At 34.7% G+C, this 19,277-nt stretch overlaps 1 protein-coding gene across 2 annotated transcripts in view; it reads left to right on the forward strand.

Moving 5' to 3' along the window:
* Positions 1-19,277, forward strand: part of ADAM23 (ADAM metallopeptidase domain 23) — a 77,054-nt gene that overhangs the window by 34,465 nt on the left and 23,312 nt on the right. For both annotated transcript variants that reach the window (XM_081315254.1, XM_081315255.1), the window contains exons 12-25: positions 569-735; positions 1,729-1,813; positions 2,983-3,073; positions 3,555-3,606; positions 4,968-5,067; positions 6,316-6,387; positions 8,567-8,653; positions 8,972-9,052; positions 11,624-11,674; positions 12,830-12,893; positions 13,789-13,894; positions 14,522-14,641; positions 15,110-15,278; positions 16,989-17,100. In XM_081315254.1, the coding sequence (XP_081171380.1) occupies positions 569-735; positions 1,729-1,813; positions 2,983-3,073; positions 3,555-3,606; positions 4,968-5,067; positions 6,316-6,387; positions 8,567-8,653; positions 8,972-9,052; positions 11,624-11,674; positions 12,830-12,893; positions 13,789-13,894; positions 14,522-14,641; positions 15,110-15,278; positions 16,989-17,100 (1,357 nt within the window). The remainder of the gene's footprint in view (positions 1-568; positions 736-1,728; positions 1,814-2,982; positions 3,074-3,554; positions 3,607-4,967; positions 5,068-6,315; positions 6,388-8,566; positions 8,654-8,971; positions 9,053-11,623; positions 11,675-12,829; positions 12,894-13,788; positions 13,895-14,521; positions 14,642-15,109; positions 15,279-16,988; positions 17,101-19,277) is intronic.

Genomic DNA, 19,277 nt, shown 5'->3' on the forward strand with positions numbered 1-19,277 from the left:
GATGTATCTGTGATGTTACCTTGTTGTGCAAAATATATAACTGAATCACAGGACAAAATACCAACCTAACAACGGTTATGATTGCTAGAAATGCAGTTTGAAGAATGAGTGACTTTATTGAATTCATGAATTCAAGCAGAAAAAAAGTTCTGAGCATCCAGTTAAAGATGTTTGGGGAAGAACAGATTATTGTTGTGCTCACTTCAGGCACCTGGATTCAGAATTATTAAATTAAATTATTAGATAAATTAAATTAATAAAATACTTACAATTAAACAAAACCTCACAAGCACGAGGCCTGTCCATTCTCAACTGTTTTTATTATTTCCTACCACAAACTATATAGTAAAAATTACATAATGATGTACTGTTAATTATGCAGTATTTTGTACTATTGACTGTACTGTAAATTTAATGGAGCATTGATTATTAGGGAAGTATATTATCTAATTATATTCCAATGTTTCTCTCCTACTTTACCCTGTTTGTCTTTCCACTCATTGATTGGCTAATTGTGCATGTTTGACCCAGTGTTCCACTCCTGTGCTTGTCCTGTCTCTTCCCACAGATTTACAAGGAGCAACTAAACACCAGAGTTGTTCTAGTTGCTGTTGAAACCTGGTCAGACAGAGATCGCATTCATGTCCACTCGGATCCACGGCAGATGCTTCATGATTTCTCCCGATATCGACAGAACTTCATCAAGCAACATGCTGATGCCGTACATCTCCTCTCGTATGTAAAAAGAGGAGCAATGGTTTGGTCCTCTTGTTCTTCTTAAGAGGCTTAAGGATCTGTAGTCATTTCATCCTCAGGTGTCATTAAATGCAGCAGCTCTTGACTCACCCACCCAATGAATTAGTTGGGTGATTTGGGACCAATTATTCTCAGTCCAACCCATCTCACAGGATTGTTATGGGGAAAATAGGAGATAGAGGAGTATTGGGTATGTTCACCACCTTGAGTTTACTTATCAATAAAGACAAGATTAAAATAAAGGCACTTGACAGAATTACTATGAGGAATCCACTCATACTTTTAGAGCCACTTTTTCTTTTAAACATTGTATCAGCCTTTTGAGTTTCAAATCTAGAGCTTAATTGATCAGAACATTTTCTTTATTGTTTTGTGATTTGATTAATTGTACCCAAAATTAATACTGTCAAGAATTATTTCTGTACAGTACAGAGATGTATCTTATTCAAAAAAATGTTATCTCAGTTAGGAAGCTTTTTTCTGGGTAGCATATTTTCCTGTATATTCTCTCACTTTTACATTTATTTCTTCTTATCACACCTTCAAAAACTGGAAATAAGTTATTTAATCCTTGCCAGTTTGGTGTAATCATTAAGGTGCTGGCCTAGAAACCAGGAGACTATGAATCCTAGTTCCATCTTGGGCACAAAAGCTAGTTGGGTGATTTGGGCCAATTATTCTCTCAGTCCAACCCATAGCACAGGATTGTTGTTATGGGGAAAGTAGGAGATAGAGGAGTATTAGGTATTGGGTATGTTCACCACATTGAGTTACTTATAAATAAAGACAACATTAAAAAAAACACAAAGGCACTTGACAGAATTACTATGAGTAATCCATCTACGAATATTCTCCTTCAACGACATTAAAGAAACTGACTAAAACAAGCCCAGTGTTCTCATAGTTTATGTTATACTATTTCATTTGAAGATAATGCTATTAATACTGTTTTTTATCTTTCTTGTTCTGAAGGAATGTGACATTTCATTATAAAAGAAGTAGCCTAAGCTATTTTGGAGGAATTTGTTCAGTGGCTAGAGGTGTTGGAGTAAATGAGGTAATAGTTCTGTTTTGAAGAAATGTATTTATTTACCGAATTCATAAAGTCTCATGAGTATATAAGAAGTCCTTGATTCTTGATCACTCATTCAGCAACTATTCCAGGTTGCAATGACTTTGAACAAATAGTACTTGGCTGTTGCATTCCCCCCCCCCCCCACGCCTCATCACCATGGTCATGTAATTGTGAAGTGGAAACTTGGAAACAGCTCACATTTACACTTACAACTGTTGCAGTGCTCTAGGGTCACATGATTACCATTTGGAACCTTCCCTCTAGCTTCTCTCAAGCACAGCCAATGGGGAAGCTGGCAGGAAGTCAGAAGTCACTTACACTGCTTTTTTTTTTTATTTTTGGCCTGCCTGTGATCATTCTGTTCATTGGTTTGGTAAGAGAATATCTCTGATATGATCCAACCAGTCATTGATCAGCTAGTAAATAAATAAATATAATGTGTATGGAGATTCTCAGTCATCCAGGTCATGACTGTTCTAAAGATGATTTTTCCAAAAGTCAACTGGACTGTTTTTTCCTTGAAGACATTTTGCTTCTCATCCAAGAACATCCTAGGACAGAGTCTAGTCACTACTTTTTCTTGACTATATGGTTTTTTTGTTTCGCCTGGTTTTTTCTTCCTTTTTTGTTATTATATTTGTACTCTTCTGTTCATATTTTATGCCTCATCTGCTCTTTTTATCCTTCAAATAGTGAGTTTATTTCACAGAGTAAGCCTATTTCCAATAGCAGTACTGGGAAGACCAATTCTGGGAGGTGGATAGTAGCTATTCTCCGTTAGTTGTATTTTTTCTCATTTATCAGGACAAGGCTTGTTTATGATTGTTTAAATTCAAGGAAATATTTGTTGTATACTAACAGAAACAGTGTTGCACGTACTTAGAAATTAACTCTGTTTAAATTAATAAGATATTTCCACAGAAATGTTAGGATGTAGGTTAAGTTATATACAAAAGAATAGAATGTTTATTATGGTCAGTAGCCAGAACTGCAAATAGAAACACACTAAAAATAAAAATAAAGTAAAAGCAAAACAAGATAAAAATGTCTACAACATTTTGTGATGGCAGCTTTATGTTAAACTTGTAATAAACTGCATTTACCTCTTTTTTCACCCTAATTTAATTGAGGTTGATATCTTTTCCTAACAGTATGGGCTTTCCTGGGCAATAGCACAAGAATTGTCCCAAAGTTTGGCTCAGAATCTAGGGATACAATGGGAGCCAGCATCCAGAAAACCAAGTATGTGCTAAGTCTCCTGGTATCAGACTAAATGTTTGTATAGTTTTATATTCTCTAAACAGAGTTAACTACTTTGTTGTCTAAGAATCTTTTAAGTCAATTCAAGACTTCTCTGCCCAGGTATTATTTTTGGTCATGCATGCTCATGGAGGCAACTTACCTATGTTATCACTAGAAGTCAAAAATAATTCGATGACACATAATCTCTTAATCATGCCTGTCTACGTATCCACATATGTAGAGTGTCTTCACTTTTTCTTTGTTGGGAAGAGATTACTCATTGCAGTCTTTCAGATGAATAGGGAATTCTTTTATGCTTATTGGATGTACTATTCAAAATGCAGACATCCAAAGAATGAAAAAACTTACTATATTTGTTCTCTACTTTATGGTGTATTTTGTTGTACATATTGTCAACTAATTTTATTATGTCTGTCTCTCTCTCTCTCCCCCTTTCTCCCTCTCTCTTATATCATTTAAGAAGGGTGTGATTGTACAGAATCCTGGGGTGGATGCATCATGGAAGAAACAGGGTTTGTAGTGATAATTGATTCTTTATACACAGTTCAATTATTGTTTAAATTTTGCTCAAACCAACACATTATTCATCTTACTGTTTTCTGTTACCATGGAGGGAAAAAATATTTCAGTTATTTTTTAAAAAACCTATATACGGTAACTATGCATGTGGATGTATTTTACAAATAATTTTTCGCCTTCAAGGTTTTTTATTTTAAATCTTGTTTGTTTCTCTTATGTCACTTATCTTTGCACGATAAGAAATTAGAGAGGATCGTAGGAAATGTGTATAATTTTAAAAGTAAAAAAACAAGTTTAAATCAGAAACTGTTACATGAAATAACTTGTTTTTTCTCACTTGCTTACAATAGTGCATAATTGCAAGGATAGATGCCTTTTGCTACCATTTGTCTCTGTGTGATATTAACCACGCTACAGGGTCAAGTGAATTCAATTGAATATTGACTTGTTTTTTGATTAAATTTTCTAAATGTTCACTTGGGTATTTATTCTGATTTGTATAAACATAATGCAAAAAAAAATAATAATTAGAACTTGAAAGAAAACTTTTATTTCCTCAAAAATGGATCTTCAGTAAAAGCAATTACACTAAAAATAGCGGGGGAAGGGGAGAGAAAGATAAAATTACTTTTCAAATTACAGATACCAAATTTTGTGTGACTTTTTTAAAAGAGTTCAGCGAAAGAGCTTTATTTAAAATAGCTGAGACCAATTTAAACACTTGGAGGAGAAAAGTCATAGGTATGGATCACTATTCAAAATTTGTTTTTTGTGATGGTACAAATTTGATCTTTTCAGATAGGACATTGACCAACATTGATCCTTGAAATAAACTGAGAAACAAATAAAATAACATTGAATTGGTAAAATATGATTGCTCTTTTTTTTCTACAAATTTCATGATGGCTGAATTCTATAGAAAACAATTTTTCTGAAATATCTTCAAAGTCAGTCCAAAATACAGAATGTTCCACTTGTGGTTTGCCAATTTGCACACAAAAATGTAGGCAATTTTAATTGTTTTTCATAGTGCCAAAACAAAACCCTCAATAAAGATTACAAATATTTCCGTTTGGTCAAAAAAGCATCCTTTCAGATAGGGAGTGAGACGCTTAATCCAGTTTGACTAACATAGTGTCCACCTTTGTCTGAAATAAAGTACTACCAAAAATTGTGTAAAATATGAAAAGGCTGCATTAAGAAAATTGAACTGAACCATTGAACTATTAAAATCTGCTGCAAAAGTGTTCTACTGTATTGATCTATTTCCTTTTTTTAAAAAAAACAACTAGATATTTCTTTATGGCTGTGCTATGAACCATTTCTCTAATATTTTGCTGTTATTTTCTTTCAGTGTCTATCACTCCAGAAAATTCTCAAAGTGCAGCATTGCTGAATACAGAGATTTTTTACTCCGAGGAGGAGGTTTTTGTCTTTTCAACAGGCCTACAAAGGTGCATTCCTTATAATCCTTTGATGAAGGTAGCAAACTGTGTGATGGTACATTTTGAGTGAATTGGGAAGGAAATGGAGAACAGAAGGGGGAAAAAATGTCACCTCTTCTTGCTTACTACAGGTAGTTCTCAGCATATGACCACAATTGGGACCAGAACTTTTATTAGTAACATCTGGTTACATTAAGTGAGTCACATCTGATTTTTGCCACAGTTGTTAAGCAAACCATACTGTCATTAAGCAAAGCACAAAGTCATTAAGTGAATCTGGTTGTCCCTATTGATTTTGCTTGTCAAAAACTCCCCTGGGAAAGTTGCAATTGGCAGTTATGTGGCCCTCTGACACTGCAACTGTCATGAGTATACGCCTTTGAATTAATGTTAGTATGATAGAATTTAGCCTTTTAACATTCCTAGCTAAAAAGAACAATCATGAGAGGGATGATTAAAATCTCAGCCTGACAAAATCTGCTGTTATTCACCTTTATTCTAATCTGTGCATTAAGATTAGTATCATTTAGGGATGAGCTGTTTCTCAATTCAGTCAAATTCGTAATCTTTCATAAGTGCAAATAATACAAGGTATAGAGTAAGAATATTGTCCTGATGGCATTATGTGTTACATATTTGTGCTTATCAAGGAAATTTCACTTTGTAACAGATGTAAAACAGAACCAACCCTGCAATTATATCTAGGTAGTAAGACGGTTTCCAGGAATTATGCTTTACTCCCAAAGCACAAGATATCTTTGCTTTGGGTTCAAGAGCATTCACTGAACTTACCTAACATGCAATATCCTTATTTTTGAGAAACCACTTAAACTAACAACTTCCTCTTTCAGCCGGTGCTTTAAGCTTTTAGAGGCTTTCTTATTGCGGCATTCCTCTTTCCGCATTCCTATTTTTACCACATGAAATTATCTCTTTCTTTTAAGATGGATATTACTATCTTAATAGCATCTATCCAGCATCTAGCTGTATGACCGATCCATCTAAAGAATAGAAGATGGAAGAGCCAGATAAATATAATGAAAGGAACAAGTTCCAAGTCAGCAGTGCAGATCGTATGAAGTTTTGCTCTCTATATTAAATTACTCCTGAGAAAAATCTCCAGCAGAAATCTGATGTTCATTTTTTTATAATCAGCTTCAGAACAGTAATGCACAAGTATTTGGCGCTAAATATATAACTGAATATTTTAATGGTAGCTAGATCCTAACATTTTTAAAAATGTGTTTTTTCCCCCAGTTGTTTGATGCCACTGAATGTGGAAATGGGTATGTGGAACCAGGCGAAGACTGTGACTGTGGTATCCAAACGGTAATATTTTCGTCTTAAAATGAAAGCTGAAAAGTAGATAATTACTCATAAAGTTCTGTTCATTTTCATAGGACATAAAATAACAAAGAAGGGAGTGATGGATGATCCCTTTGAGATCATCCCAGCAGAAGTGGAGATCATCAGAACTCTCATTTGGAGAGTTGTCTTTTGCTTGGTGTACAAGGCTGAGAAGAGTTTTAATTCTAATTTCTTACTTTGTATTTCTTTCCTAATTAATTAGAGCTGTGTTTCTGATCTTAACTTACATATGTAAATATTTTAACCAATGGCATGCCCAGTGTTAACAAAATCATCTTACAGTCTGGGGATTTTGAGCTTTAAGAAAAATAATCAGTATTTTAAATATTTATTATACTAATTATTTTGGTTCAACATTGTATGATATTTTGGCACATAAGAAATCTTATTCTCAGTTGTTGTTTGGTTTGATATTACAGGTAGTCCTTGACTTATGACCACAATTGAGTCCAAAATTTCTGTTGCTAAGTGAGACATTTGCTAAGTGAGTTTTGCCCCATTTTACAAGCATTTTTATCACAGTTGTTAAGTGAATCACTGGAGTTTTTAAATTAGTAACATGGTTCTTAAGTGAATGTGGCTTCCCCATTGACTTTGCATGTCAGAAGTTTGCATAAGTGTGAAAAATGGTCATAGGTCACTTTTTTCAGTGCTGTTGTAACTTAGAACGCTCACTAAACGAACTGTTGTAAGTCGTGGACTACCTGTATTTAGTAAAGGGATACTTTCAATTTCAACCTCAGAGTGTGTCAGATTGTGGCAAATTACAAATCTAATAAAGCACTAAAACTTAATAAAGAAACATGTCACTGATATTGCAAATGTGTATATATAAGCAAGGAATCATATGTGCAAAAGTAGACATCTATCCATGGACCAGGACTTTCTATGCTTTTTTCCCACTGTAGCCGCTAGTGCAATTTCACACTTTGTTCTGGAGGATCTTCCACCATTTAACAACATACTCTAAAAGTGCACTAACGAAAGGACTCGCCCCTTCTCAGTTTTGCACAAAACGTTTGGTCGGGAGAAGTGAATCATTGAATACTTTCATTTAACTTTTATCATTATTATTTACCATTAATATGTTACTGTTCAGTAAAAGCTTGGAAACATATTGGCTTTTGGATCTGCTGAGCCCCTCAGCATAGCTTTAGCAAATTCAAATATTTCCGCTCTTTCTTGTCATTTGGACCTGAAAAGGTCTGGGTCTCCCCCCCCCCCCCCGTTGCTATGTACTTTTAGAGCCAAGAAAGTCTACGGATTAGTCTGGCTGCCAGCAGTTGCTGATTTGTTTAGTTGCCTTCTGCCTTCTCCAAAGGAGTCCAGATATTTATCCAGGAGAGCATGCTTTTTAGATTACATATCATAAGAAATCAAAAATGTAAGTTCTACGCTTGTGCAAGTACTACTGCTCTCCTTTGGAAGCAATGTCTTCATGATGGCTTGTGTTGGAGCACACTAGCTCCTGTCCCAGAGATAAGGGTTTAAATCTTCCATTCATACTGAATCCACATATCTCCCAACCCATCACACATACTTATGCAAATGTTCCTTTAAAATAAAAAATACCATATGAAAGTCCAATAATAACTTAATTTATAACATTCATTACTCTGCAAAGATTCTCTCCATCTAGATTCCATCCTACAATTCACATCTGGACTCAAATTATTAAAAAAAAATAAAAAATATCTCAATGGGGAGGGGAAGTCTTTAATATTTAAACCCTCCCCCTCAGTTAAGTCATTGCTCCCTTGACACAAGGTAAATGTATTCAAAGATAAAAGTCTACAGCAGCCATTTCAAGTCATAGGATTCCCTATCGTTAACTCCAACATGTTCACTCTCCACAGGAAATTAACTCTTCATTTGTTTAGGGTGAATCACAAGGAGGCAAACTAGCTTCATACTCCATGTCAAATTATAGATCATATCGTGACCGGCTGTAGGCTGAGGTCATAAACTGGTCCAGTATCTGCTTTTTTTTAAAAAAATTAAACAATGCTCATTTAATAGTTAGATGGCATAGACATTGGCATTTGGACATAGATCTTTTAAACATACAACCTATGAATGATATGCTATATGCTAAATAAAGAAATAAAAATCATTAATATACAGTATATATATATTTTAGGACTGCCATGCAGACTGCTGTAAAAAATGTTCCCTTTCTAATGGAGCTCATTGCAGTGATGGTCCATGTTGTAATGAAACCTGCCTTGTAAGTTATTTTAATTGCATCTTTACCAAATGGCACTGAATTAGAAAATGTAATTTCATAAGATAAAAATAAAAAACGGAGCTACTATTAGGATCAAAGGGTCCTGGATAGACAGATACCACAACTTAACTGTTTCCTCTGAAAAACATATCATTCCCCTCCCCCCCCGTTGCTTTCCTACCAATGAATGAAAATGATACTTATATATCATCTTTTTTTCACCCAATAAAACTCTAAGGTTTTTTTTTAAAAAAAACAAGTCCTGAATGCTTGGTTTTTACTTAATTGTTTTTTAACTGAAAATCTTTTGACTTTCAGTTTTTTCCACGAGGCTTTGAGTGTCGCTATGCAGTAAATGAATGTGATATTACAGAAATCTGTACTGGTGACTCCGGCCAGGTAATGACATAATGTATTTTGAATATGTTACATATTGATTTATCAGTCAGGTCCTTCCCTCTCTCTTATGTAACAATACTAGAACCAAAATTTGATTTTGAGAAAGGTGGAGAAAATTAACTTTCTATGTCTAAAACCTAAGCTGTGCTGATATACATATTCCCAAATGGTTTAGATTTAGGATCCATATATTTTCTTTAATGTTTGGGATTACAAATTCTTGTGTAAGGAACATAAGACAATTACAGGGATAGAAGAGGGAGTTTTTGCCTCTTCCTTTTTCTGCCCACCCCTCCAAAATTTGTTCCAGAAAGCTGTAGCAGTAAGGGTTGCAGGAGGAAACAGGAATAAGCAAAAATTTGTCTAGTACAATATAACCTTTTTTGAGTAGAAAGAATACTTCCATTTGTGGAAGAGCAATTTGGGATCTCAGCAAAGAGCTTTCATTCAGATTGTTGATTTCAGTCTGTGCGTGTGTGTGTGTGTGTATAATATATATACACACACACACACATATATATACATATGTATGTATGTATGTATGTATATGTATATGTATATATATATATATAAATTCCATTTATATCCCGCCCTTCTCCGAAGACTCAGGGCGGCTTACAAGCTTAGCAGTAGCCTTCATTCTATGTATATGCCTGCTTATTAGGGCTTTCACACACACCCCAAGCGGCATTATTACAAAGTCAGCTTAATTGCCCCCAACAAACTGGGTCCTCATTTTACCTACCTCGGAAGGATGGAAGGCTGAGTCAACCTTGAGCCTGGTGGGATGCGAACCTGCACTAATTGCAGGCAGCTGGTGTTACTTAAGGAGGCATCATTAGAATACAGCATTCTATTTAATATGTATTCATTTTTCTTTGAATAAATACAATTATTCTATGGAGAAAGGCATGTGTCATATCAGGCAATGTTTTATAAGAAGTATTCCTAGTTTGATATTACCTTTGGAGTTTAACTCGCATTCAACATAATTAAGCATTTTTAAAAGGGACATCTCTTTAAGGAATTTAACCAAATTAAGTAATCATCTAAATGCAGGAGATTATGTACTTACCTATCATTTTTACATGACCAATCATCATTCAAATGTGCTTTCTGGATGGGAATAAAATAAGATTAACATGTATCAGTAGTAAAATATAACTTAATTAAAGACTCTAACAAAATAAAACAAAAAATGCTCAGATCTCAAATAAGATGTGCCATTATTTAATAAGGCCAGGTTTCACTGAAAAAGTGATCAAAGAGTACCAGCAGGTGCCTTTTAAATTAGAGTCTTCCCTAGGGAGACATCTGTAAATATGATCTTTGCTAGTAACTACCTATACCATTATATTTGGTAATGGCTTACAGAAAGGACCTCCAAAGTTATCTTAAGTAAGCTTCAGATAAGTATTTATGCAGAAGTCCTAAATTGGCTATTAATCTATTAAACACTGCAATAATTTGATCAAAATACTTGGTTTCAGTTAGTCATTTTACGGCCCTATTTTAGAACAACAGAAGTTCCTGGGGTGGTTCTAAAGGCAGACCTATGTAAAATAGACATAGTAGACTAATCAGGCAGCAGTTACCAAAGCCAGGCTGTCTGAAAGATATGTTGATAAGAGCCCAGGTGGCGCAGCGGTTAAAATGCAATTGTTGATTCAGCGTCAGCCTGTGATACTGGCAGCTGAATCTGATGATTCTGAAGAGGAGGAGGAGGAGGAGGAGGGGTTTGGAGAGCCTTTGGTGTCAGAGGGAGGCTCTGATGCAATGCAGGACTCTCAGCCTGGCCCCTCCCATCATGTTCCTCATCAGACTCAGCCGTTTGAGCATGAGGTATTGGACGTAGATGATTCACAGCTGGATCTATTCAGTCCTGGTCTATTATTCCTGTTTAACTCTTGCTTGAACTTTTGGTTTAACTCTTGTTTGAACTGTTGATTTCTTTGTAAATAAATTTGGTTTGTTCTTTCCAGCCTGTTGACTATAAAAAGGGGTTGTCCCTGACATTCAAAGAGGGCCGGTTGTAGGCTGGAACAGAACAGCAATATTGTAGGCTAACTCTGCCCGTAGTAGGAGTTCAGCCCTGACCGACTCAAGTTTGACTCGGCCTTCCATCCTTCTGAGGTTGGTAAAATGAGGACCCAGATTGCTAGGGGCATGCTGACTCTGTAAACCACTTAGAGAGTGCTATAAAGCACTATGAAATGGTATATAAGTCTATGTCTATTGCTATTGCTATATATATCTCAAACTGATAAAAAAACAACCAAAGCTACAAGTATCTAATGGTAGCTACAAAAACACTTTTAAATCAAGAATTTTTTAGGTATGAATCTCTCCTTGTTATGTCCATCGCAGAAGAGTTTAACCTTGCTGGGTAATAAACTACCTACTACAGGACTTCAGAACTGTTTAGTCAGATAGCATCTGCTTTTTAGATAACTGTCTACCCATATGTCTAGATGGTCACCATCCAGCAAAAGCCTACGTGAACCGAAAATGGAAGTAAATTCTAAGGGATAATTCCACAGTTTTAAAGTAAAGGAATACTTTGCCTTTCAGTGCCCACCAAATCTTCATAAGCAAGATGGATTTGCTTGTGATTCAAATCAGGTAAGTTAAAACTGAGCCTGCACGAGCTTAGCCTATAAGTGTATTGAAAACATCAGGACAAGGGTTTTGGGAAGTTGCAGTACTCTCAGTTTCACTTCACAGGATGCCATTCAAGGATGCACACAAGGGTTATGGGTGCAGACTGGATTAAGGAAGGGATTTTTTTTGAAACTGTATCAGTTATGAAAGACTGAATTAAGTTATACAGACATAACATCTTTTGCAAGCAGAAATTTTGGTTTAAAAATAAAGGGTGTGTGTGTGTGAGGGGGGAGAATATATAGCGGCTGGAGCCATAAAACTTAGTGCCGTCAAGTACATGGTATTTCCTCCTCCGCCTCCCTCCCCCACAGCTGTGAGGTATATGCCTCACGGTCACTTTATGCCTATCATCGATGCCTGTGGCATGCTGCCATTGTTATGCTCCACTGTCAGAAAGGCCTCAGCATAGATCCTGCTTCAGTTATAAAAACTTTTTACAGTGTTTTTCCCCTTTCTTTCTTGATGGGCAATATTATTTTTTGGATGTTTTTTTTCCTTTTTTTGTTTTGATGGCTTATGCTGTTTTAAATGTTATTTGACTATTAGCTACTTTAAGCTTCAAAATGCTTTCTTTAAATATAGGAACTATTTAGGTAAATAATTTTCTTCTGTCATTTCCTTGTGTAATATTCTATCCAATATAAGATTCACTGGAGACTGCATGCATTCTTTTCTTCTCAAGCAGTTACTAGGATAATATTCTAAACTCTGTTTGATATCCTCTGAGTTTACTTCATTATGCTGGGAATTCTATGCTGCAACTTTTACCTTCTTTCAAATTCTGCTTTGCAACCTTGGGATGTATAGATTCAGGCTCGAGTTTAAAAAGCAACCTAACTGCTCTTTGTTCACATATTCTAATGTCTTCTTTATGAAAGAGAAAACTCAAATCTTACGGAAGCAAAATATAAAGTTATATTAACATTTTATTAGCCTGGTGAAAAGAAAATAATTTCAAGCATCCTTGCTATCTTGAAAGCCAAGCCAAGCAGTATTATTAGAAAAAAAAAGTTTGTTCCTTGCTAGCAAAAAGGACAAAGCTCGTGGCAGTATCTGGCTTTTTATGGAGAAAGAAGAATGGTATATTTCTGACTATAATTTGTTCCTATTTAGGGACGTTGCTACAATGGAGAGTGTAAGACAAGAGATAATCAGTGCAAGTTCATCTGGGGCAATAGTAAGTTAATTTATACAAAAATATTTCTCAGCACATTCTATCAACTTCCCTCCCTCTCCCTCTCCCTCGCAATATATATGATTCATATTATCCTCTATTTTTTCCGGGTGTTCTAGCATTTTGGGGAACAGGCCCTATTCTCAAAAATCAGTCAGGATCAACGTAATTTGGCTATAACATGTTTGAAAATAAGGGTTGATGAGGGTTGATTTTTGCCCCGCAAAAATCTTACACAGATCTGGACCACAGCTTTGGCAGAATCAGAGGATGAAATATCTTCTCCCCCATAAAATATTCCCAAATAAATCCCCTCTTAGTTGCAAATTAAAAAAAAATTGCAAACATACAAGATTTAGTAAAATTTCTTGTCCTTGACAAAAAGAAGTATCTTCCAGACCTCCTGATCGTACTAGGAAAATAACTCTTATTTTTTTTGTTCTTCTGAGACAATATGCAGTTTTTTATAATCTTATATCCCAGACAGAAGCAGTAAAATTTTTAATGCACATGGAAATTGTAAGGGACATTCACTTTTTAAAAAAGGAAATAATATAATACATTACTACTGATTACTACTGATATCTGGTTCTTTATTTTGAATGTATTTAAATGTACAGTGAGCAATAAAACACTGAAAAGAAAAAGAAAAACATAGGAAAAAAACAAATTACCGTGCAAAAAGCAACCCCCCCCCCAAAATACATCATTTGGAAGAATATAGAAAATGCATTGTCATCTGAGAGAGAGAAAGAACATTTTAAGCTTCCTTATTATGTTCATAGCATGTTCATAGCTAACTGTAGTAGGATTATTTGTGGCAGGGTTAAACACTGGGACCAAAAGTGAATAAAACCATTTGGAGCATTATTGGAAATTACCTTATCTTCTTCCACAGAGGCTTCAGGGTCTCACAAACACTGTTACGAGAAGCTCAATACAGAAGGTACACAGAAAGGGAACTGTGGAAAAGACGGAGACAAATGGATTCCTTGCCACAAACAGTAAGTTTGAGAATGCTGGATTCAGTTGTCCTTAAACTGACTTGCTTGGCCAGATAAAGGAGCAGAATTTCCCACTTTATTATAGACACCTTTGCTTCCCACAGAAGGTACTACTGAAGTCTTGGGACCCTCAAATAGCCTCAAAGATAACATGGGATACTGTATGATGGAAACTGAGAGAACAGAGAAGCATTTTTACACTCACTCAAAGCCCTTTTTAAATTCACATTATTTTCAGCTCAATAAGAGTTTGAATGGTAACGCATTTTCTCATTTGATACGTTCATATTTTTCAGGTTCCTAATGGCTTGTAGCCTTTGCTTATTTATTTTTTGGTATTTATTTATTTATAATGTTTAAAAGTAATCTTTCAGAAACCAGAGCGATGTCTGATAATTTTTAGCATTTGGACAACTTGCAGTCTAGAAGTGAATGTGTAGCATGACTATTTCTCACAGATTAGAATTTGATTCTTAAATGATTTTTTTAAAAAATCATTTGGAATTCTGCTACAGTGCAGTCCAGATTGTATTTTACCCTAGAGGGAAGTTTCCTAATTTGTCCAAATAGTCTTTCTCTTCCCAGTCTACAAAATAGCTTGTTACGTATCTTGGCTTTGTCTTACAGCGATGTGTTCTGTGGATTGTTGCTTTGTGCAAATCTTGATGGGGTTCCACGAATTGGTCACCTTCAGGGAGAAATTATTCCAACTTCTTTTTTCCACCAAGGTGTTGTAGTGAACTGCAGGTATGTAAAATCTGATTCATTGTGCAACACTGGCATTTTCAGTTTACCTAAAAATTTGAACATAAAAGCACATTCAAATAGGTTGTTTCTCAATAAATTAGGTTAAAACCACATTTAAATAAGTTCTAGTTGATTTTAATTTTTATGATTTTTTTCATTGTTCTGGCATCTGAATAGGTTTTTTAGTACAAATGCAAAATTCTTCTATTGCTTCATTGAGATAATTTGAAATTTCATTGTTTCAGTGTTGACAAATTAATTTTAATTTTTCTTTTCTTTTAGTATGTTTCTTATTTGGACACACAAAATTTTCCAACACAGCAAGCATCCATAAATAGAGTGAAAAAATAATCATATTATTTTGCTTCCTGGATTTTCAGGTTATGCATGCTATGAATATTTTACATCTGTTTATTCTGATGAAGTTTAATAATGTCGGTAACATTTTTTTAAAACTTCTTCTTGTAGTTGTGCACATGTACTTTTAGATGATGAAACAGATTTAGGATATGTAGAAGATGGGACTCCTTGTGGTCCTAATATGATGTGTATGGACCGAAGATGCCTCTCTATTCAGTCCTTGAACATAAGCAGCTGTCCTATGGATGCTAATGGAAAAGTTTGTTCGGGACATGGGGTAAGTCCCAGGTCAGCAGAATATGTGAGACACCTATTTCATTTTCTTACTTCTAATCTGTATGGATATCTATACACATGAAGACAGGAAGCATAAATTCCTGATAGGATGTACAAGGATTTGTCCCTTCATCTGATTGTTTACCTTTCATTAATTTAGCCGTGCCTGGAGATCTTTTCTTCTACTACTACTACTATTTACTCCTGGCATATTTACTACTACTGTTTATCTGGAATAGAAAAAGATTGTTCCATAAAGATATAAAATAGAAATATTGTATAGAAGCATAATTAACAGAGTTACATGCAGAATCCAGTTTGGCACACTTATATGCAAAGGATTGTCCTCAGTTGAAATAAAAGCTTTCAACTGTATATCTGGTAACTATAATTCACCCCCTTCCCCTCTGTGGGGCATAGATTGTACCACTTGGGTGAAACTGATATGACACAAATCTAAAGAATAACAATGTTTCCTTTTTCCCCCTTCCATTCAATCATAGCTGTTTTTTGAGACTGCCTGAAACATGTCCCCACAGTTTTCCTGACAAAGATTTCCAGAAGTAGTTTGCCATTTCCTTCTTCCTAGGGCTGAGAGAAAGTGGCTTTGTGCCCAAGGCAGGACTAGAATTCATGGTCTCTTAGTTTCAGGCCTGATGCTTTACTACTACACCAAACTGGCTCTTGATGTTTCCTTAGTAGCATGTGAATGGTGCTTTTTCGTTGAAGATCTTGTTGAACTACCATCTCCTTTTTCTTTCCTAGCTAGAATATTCCCAGCTGCAGAATGGCAACCATTCTGGTCACTTTTTGATACTCACACTGGAGAATCTAAAAATATTAAGCCAGTGGGAAATACATCAGTATCCATCCTATTTCTTGAGCCTGGGTCAAGAAATGTGAATATCAAGAAATGTGAATGAGGTGTCCTTGATGTTCTCTGAGCTCGGCTGTTTTCTTGCAAATGTTTCATTGCTTGAACTAGGTAACAATAATTAACTTCATTGACCACTGATGATATTACTTAGCTTCAGTAATGAAATGCAAGACAACAACCAAACTCAGAGAGCACCAAGGACTCCTCATTTCAACTCTGAGCTATAAATATCTATCGGTATTTGTGAGATATTATTGTGAGCCTTTGAGACTCAGGCAGCATACACATTTATTTATTTTTTTGTTATTACAATAAATTATTTTTGTTTCTTATGTGATTATCTGAATGGTTAATGGGTTAACATTTTACTTAAAATCACATTGAAATGTTACATTTTCTGATATGACAATGTTTTTTCCTAAAATATTTTGTCTTTTTGCTTATGAAAGTATTCAGTGGTTGTTCAGTCTACCTATAGACAGTCAAAATACACAAAGCTTGGAACAGTTTTGTTTACCTAGTTTCAGCTGTGATTTCAGAAGAACACAGATTCTTTTTTGTTTTAGAATGAAAGCATTTTAACTTATAACCCATTAATTGCTCATTGCTGTGTATTTCTATATGGGCAATCATATATAGATGTATGCGCTTCCGAAGGAGCACTGAGGCAGGCCAGATTCTCCTGTGATTGTGAGATGTCTTTGTTTCTCTGTCAGCATGTAGCTGTCCAAAGACATCAGTTCACCGTTCTCCAAACAGAAGCCCTTATTCTACTCTGTCTCCTCCAAAGCACCATTTTAATGATACGCTAATATATACCAACTTTTTTTTTAGGTGTGCAGTAATGAAGCCACCTGCATTTGTAACACTACTTGGGCAGGTACAGATTGTAGCATGTTTGATCCTAGAAGGAAAGATGACACCGAAAAACCAAGTGGACCAAAGGGTTTGTGTGATTTCAGTTCCTTTTACCACCATATAATTATATTATTAACAGGAACATTTGTAACAAAGCATTTGAAAACTATTAAACTATTATATATGTTTTATTTCTTTGTGTACAAGTTTTACATCAATGGTTCAAGAGGTATTTCACAAAAAGCACTGATATGAAAATACTTTATTTTGAATTTTGTTATTTTTCTAAAATATACAAAATATATACTATAATTAATCCTAATACTAATTCTACCTCAGTCTGACAAAATGTCTAACATTTTAAATGTATGAGTATGTTTATATAATTTTAAAGATTACATTTTTATATTTTAACATGTAAAACCCTTCATTAAAATTATGTATACATGGAAGTAATCTAATATTCTTGGATACTTTCAGAGGTCATTTGTAGCACAGTTCTCTGCATATAGAACTCCTGTTGAATTTAGTTGGATTGGAATTGTATATAGGAATTAAAGCCTTGGATTGTTTAACAAGAATCTAATAAAAATACAGGATATTAATATATATTTGTAAAATCCAAATTACTTTTTATTTTTGCAAACTTAATAGATTTTTTTAACTGTGGCATGACTATTGATTTAAATATCCTGAATGCAAAAAAGCCTCTAAAAATCCTATGTACTTTAGTACATTGAAAATAAATGCTCAAATATGACTGAGTAGCAGTTTGCATTTTTAAAGCGGGCATCATTTGAATACTTAAATGATTTTGAATTTTATTACTGAATTTTCATGCCCATTCTTACTAAGATTTTAGAATCCATTTAATTCCACCATAAATCCATAAATTGGCAGGTGGGAAGGAATACAACCTGCTACAGTGGGGGACAGGGTTTCTGAATCGTATTACATTCTGTATTTATCATTATACAGAAATTAATCCTGATAGATACATTGCATATATGGAGTTTTAGTGCATTTAATTTATGTAAAATTTGGACGACCCTAATAAAAAATGGAATGTTAGATTGTAAACATATGAAAATTTCAAGGGGACCAAAGCTAAAGTAAATGCTAGAAATTCATGAAATTATGCAAAACTGATCAGAGCTTCATAAATGGTAAAAGGGAGAGAACTAGAAGACCACTGAGGCTAGCTCTAGAAATAGGTACAAGGATGTCTTAAGGCTTTTCCAGTTCTGCACTCTATCATTTTATGATAAAAAGCAAGCCTTAGTTGTAGCTTTTCTCTTCTTTCTCCAGCCTTATCTTTTTCCTAAATGAAAGCTTCAGTAATAAAAGATGCGAATTCCATATTATGCAATTTGGGATCTGATGATCTCAGAGATTCTCATTTCTACCATAGCGAGAGAAGGGTTCATTCCTCACGATATAAAATTCACTGAAAATAAGTATTACAAAAGTTATCCTTCTCTGGCAATATTTTGACGATCCTTTCTTACTTCTAAAGTAACAAAAACGCTTTGTAGAAAATTCTAATAGGTCTGAAAGGAGATTTGATTTGGAAAGTTTTTTGAAACTTCTTTAGATATCCCAAACAGGATAAAGATAAGAAATTGTAGAGTAGGAGACATGAAGAGCAAATGGGAACAAAGTAGTATTGAAAGAACATTACAGCTAGTTTCCAAAGAAAAGATTTATGTAATGGAAATAGAAGATAGCCGTCTCTTTGCCTCCCAATTTTTCCAGTTCCTAGTTTTAATATTTCCTAATTTTGCATTACGCTTACATAATGCAGGTTATAATTTCAATTTGGAAACAAAAAAATCTGCCTAGTTATTCATAAGGGAGGCTGTAACCCTCAGATTATTTTAGTCATTAAAAGTCTGCAGCATTTAAGAATGTTATTTTTCTATCTACCGTAACTAAAATAATCTTAAAAATATTTTAAAAACTTTCATAACTAAAAATATTTTCAGTGTTATACTATTTCCTTAAAAAAAAAAGATTTTCCCTATGCTCACAGTGTAAAAGTATTTCTGTTGGGTTTCAATAGACTGCTTTGTTTATGTAAACCAATACAAGTAGTCCTCAACTCACAACCATTCATTTAGTGACCGAAGTTATGGCTGTTTTTCATATTTACAACTGTTTCAGCATCCTCATGGTCACATGATCAAAATTTGGATGCTTGGCAACTGGCATATATTTATGACGGCTGCAGTGTTCCTGGGTCGTGTGATCCCTTTTGTGACCTTC

Source organism: Vipera berus (assembly GCF_964194415.1).
Source record: "Vipera berus genome assembly, chromosome: 1".
Classification (NCBI taxonomy): Eukaryota; Metazoa; Chordata; class Lepidosauria; order Squamata; family Viperidae; genus Vipera; species Vipera berus.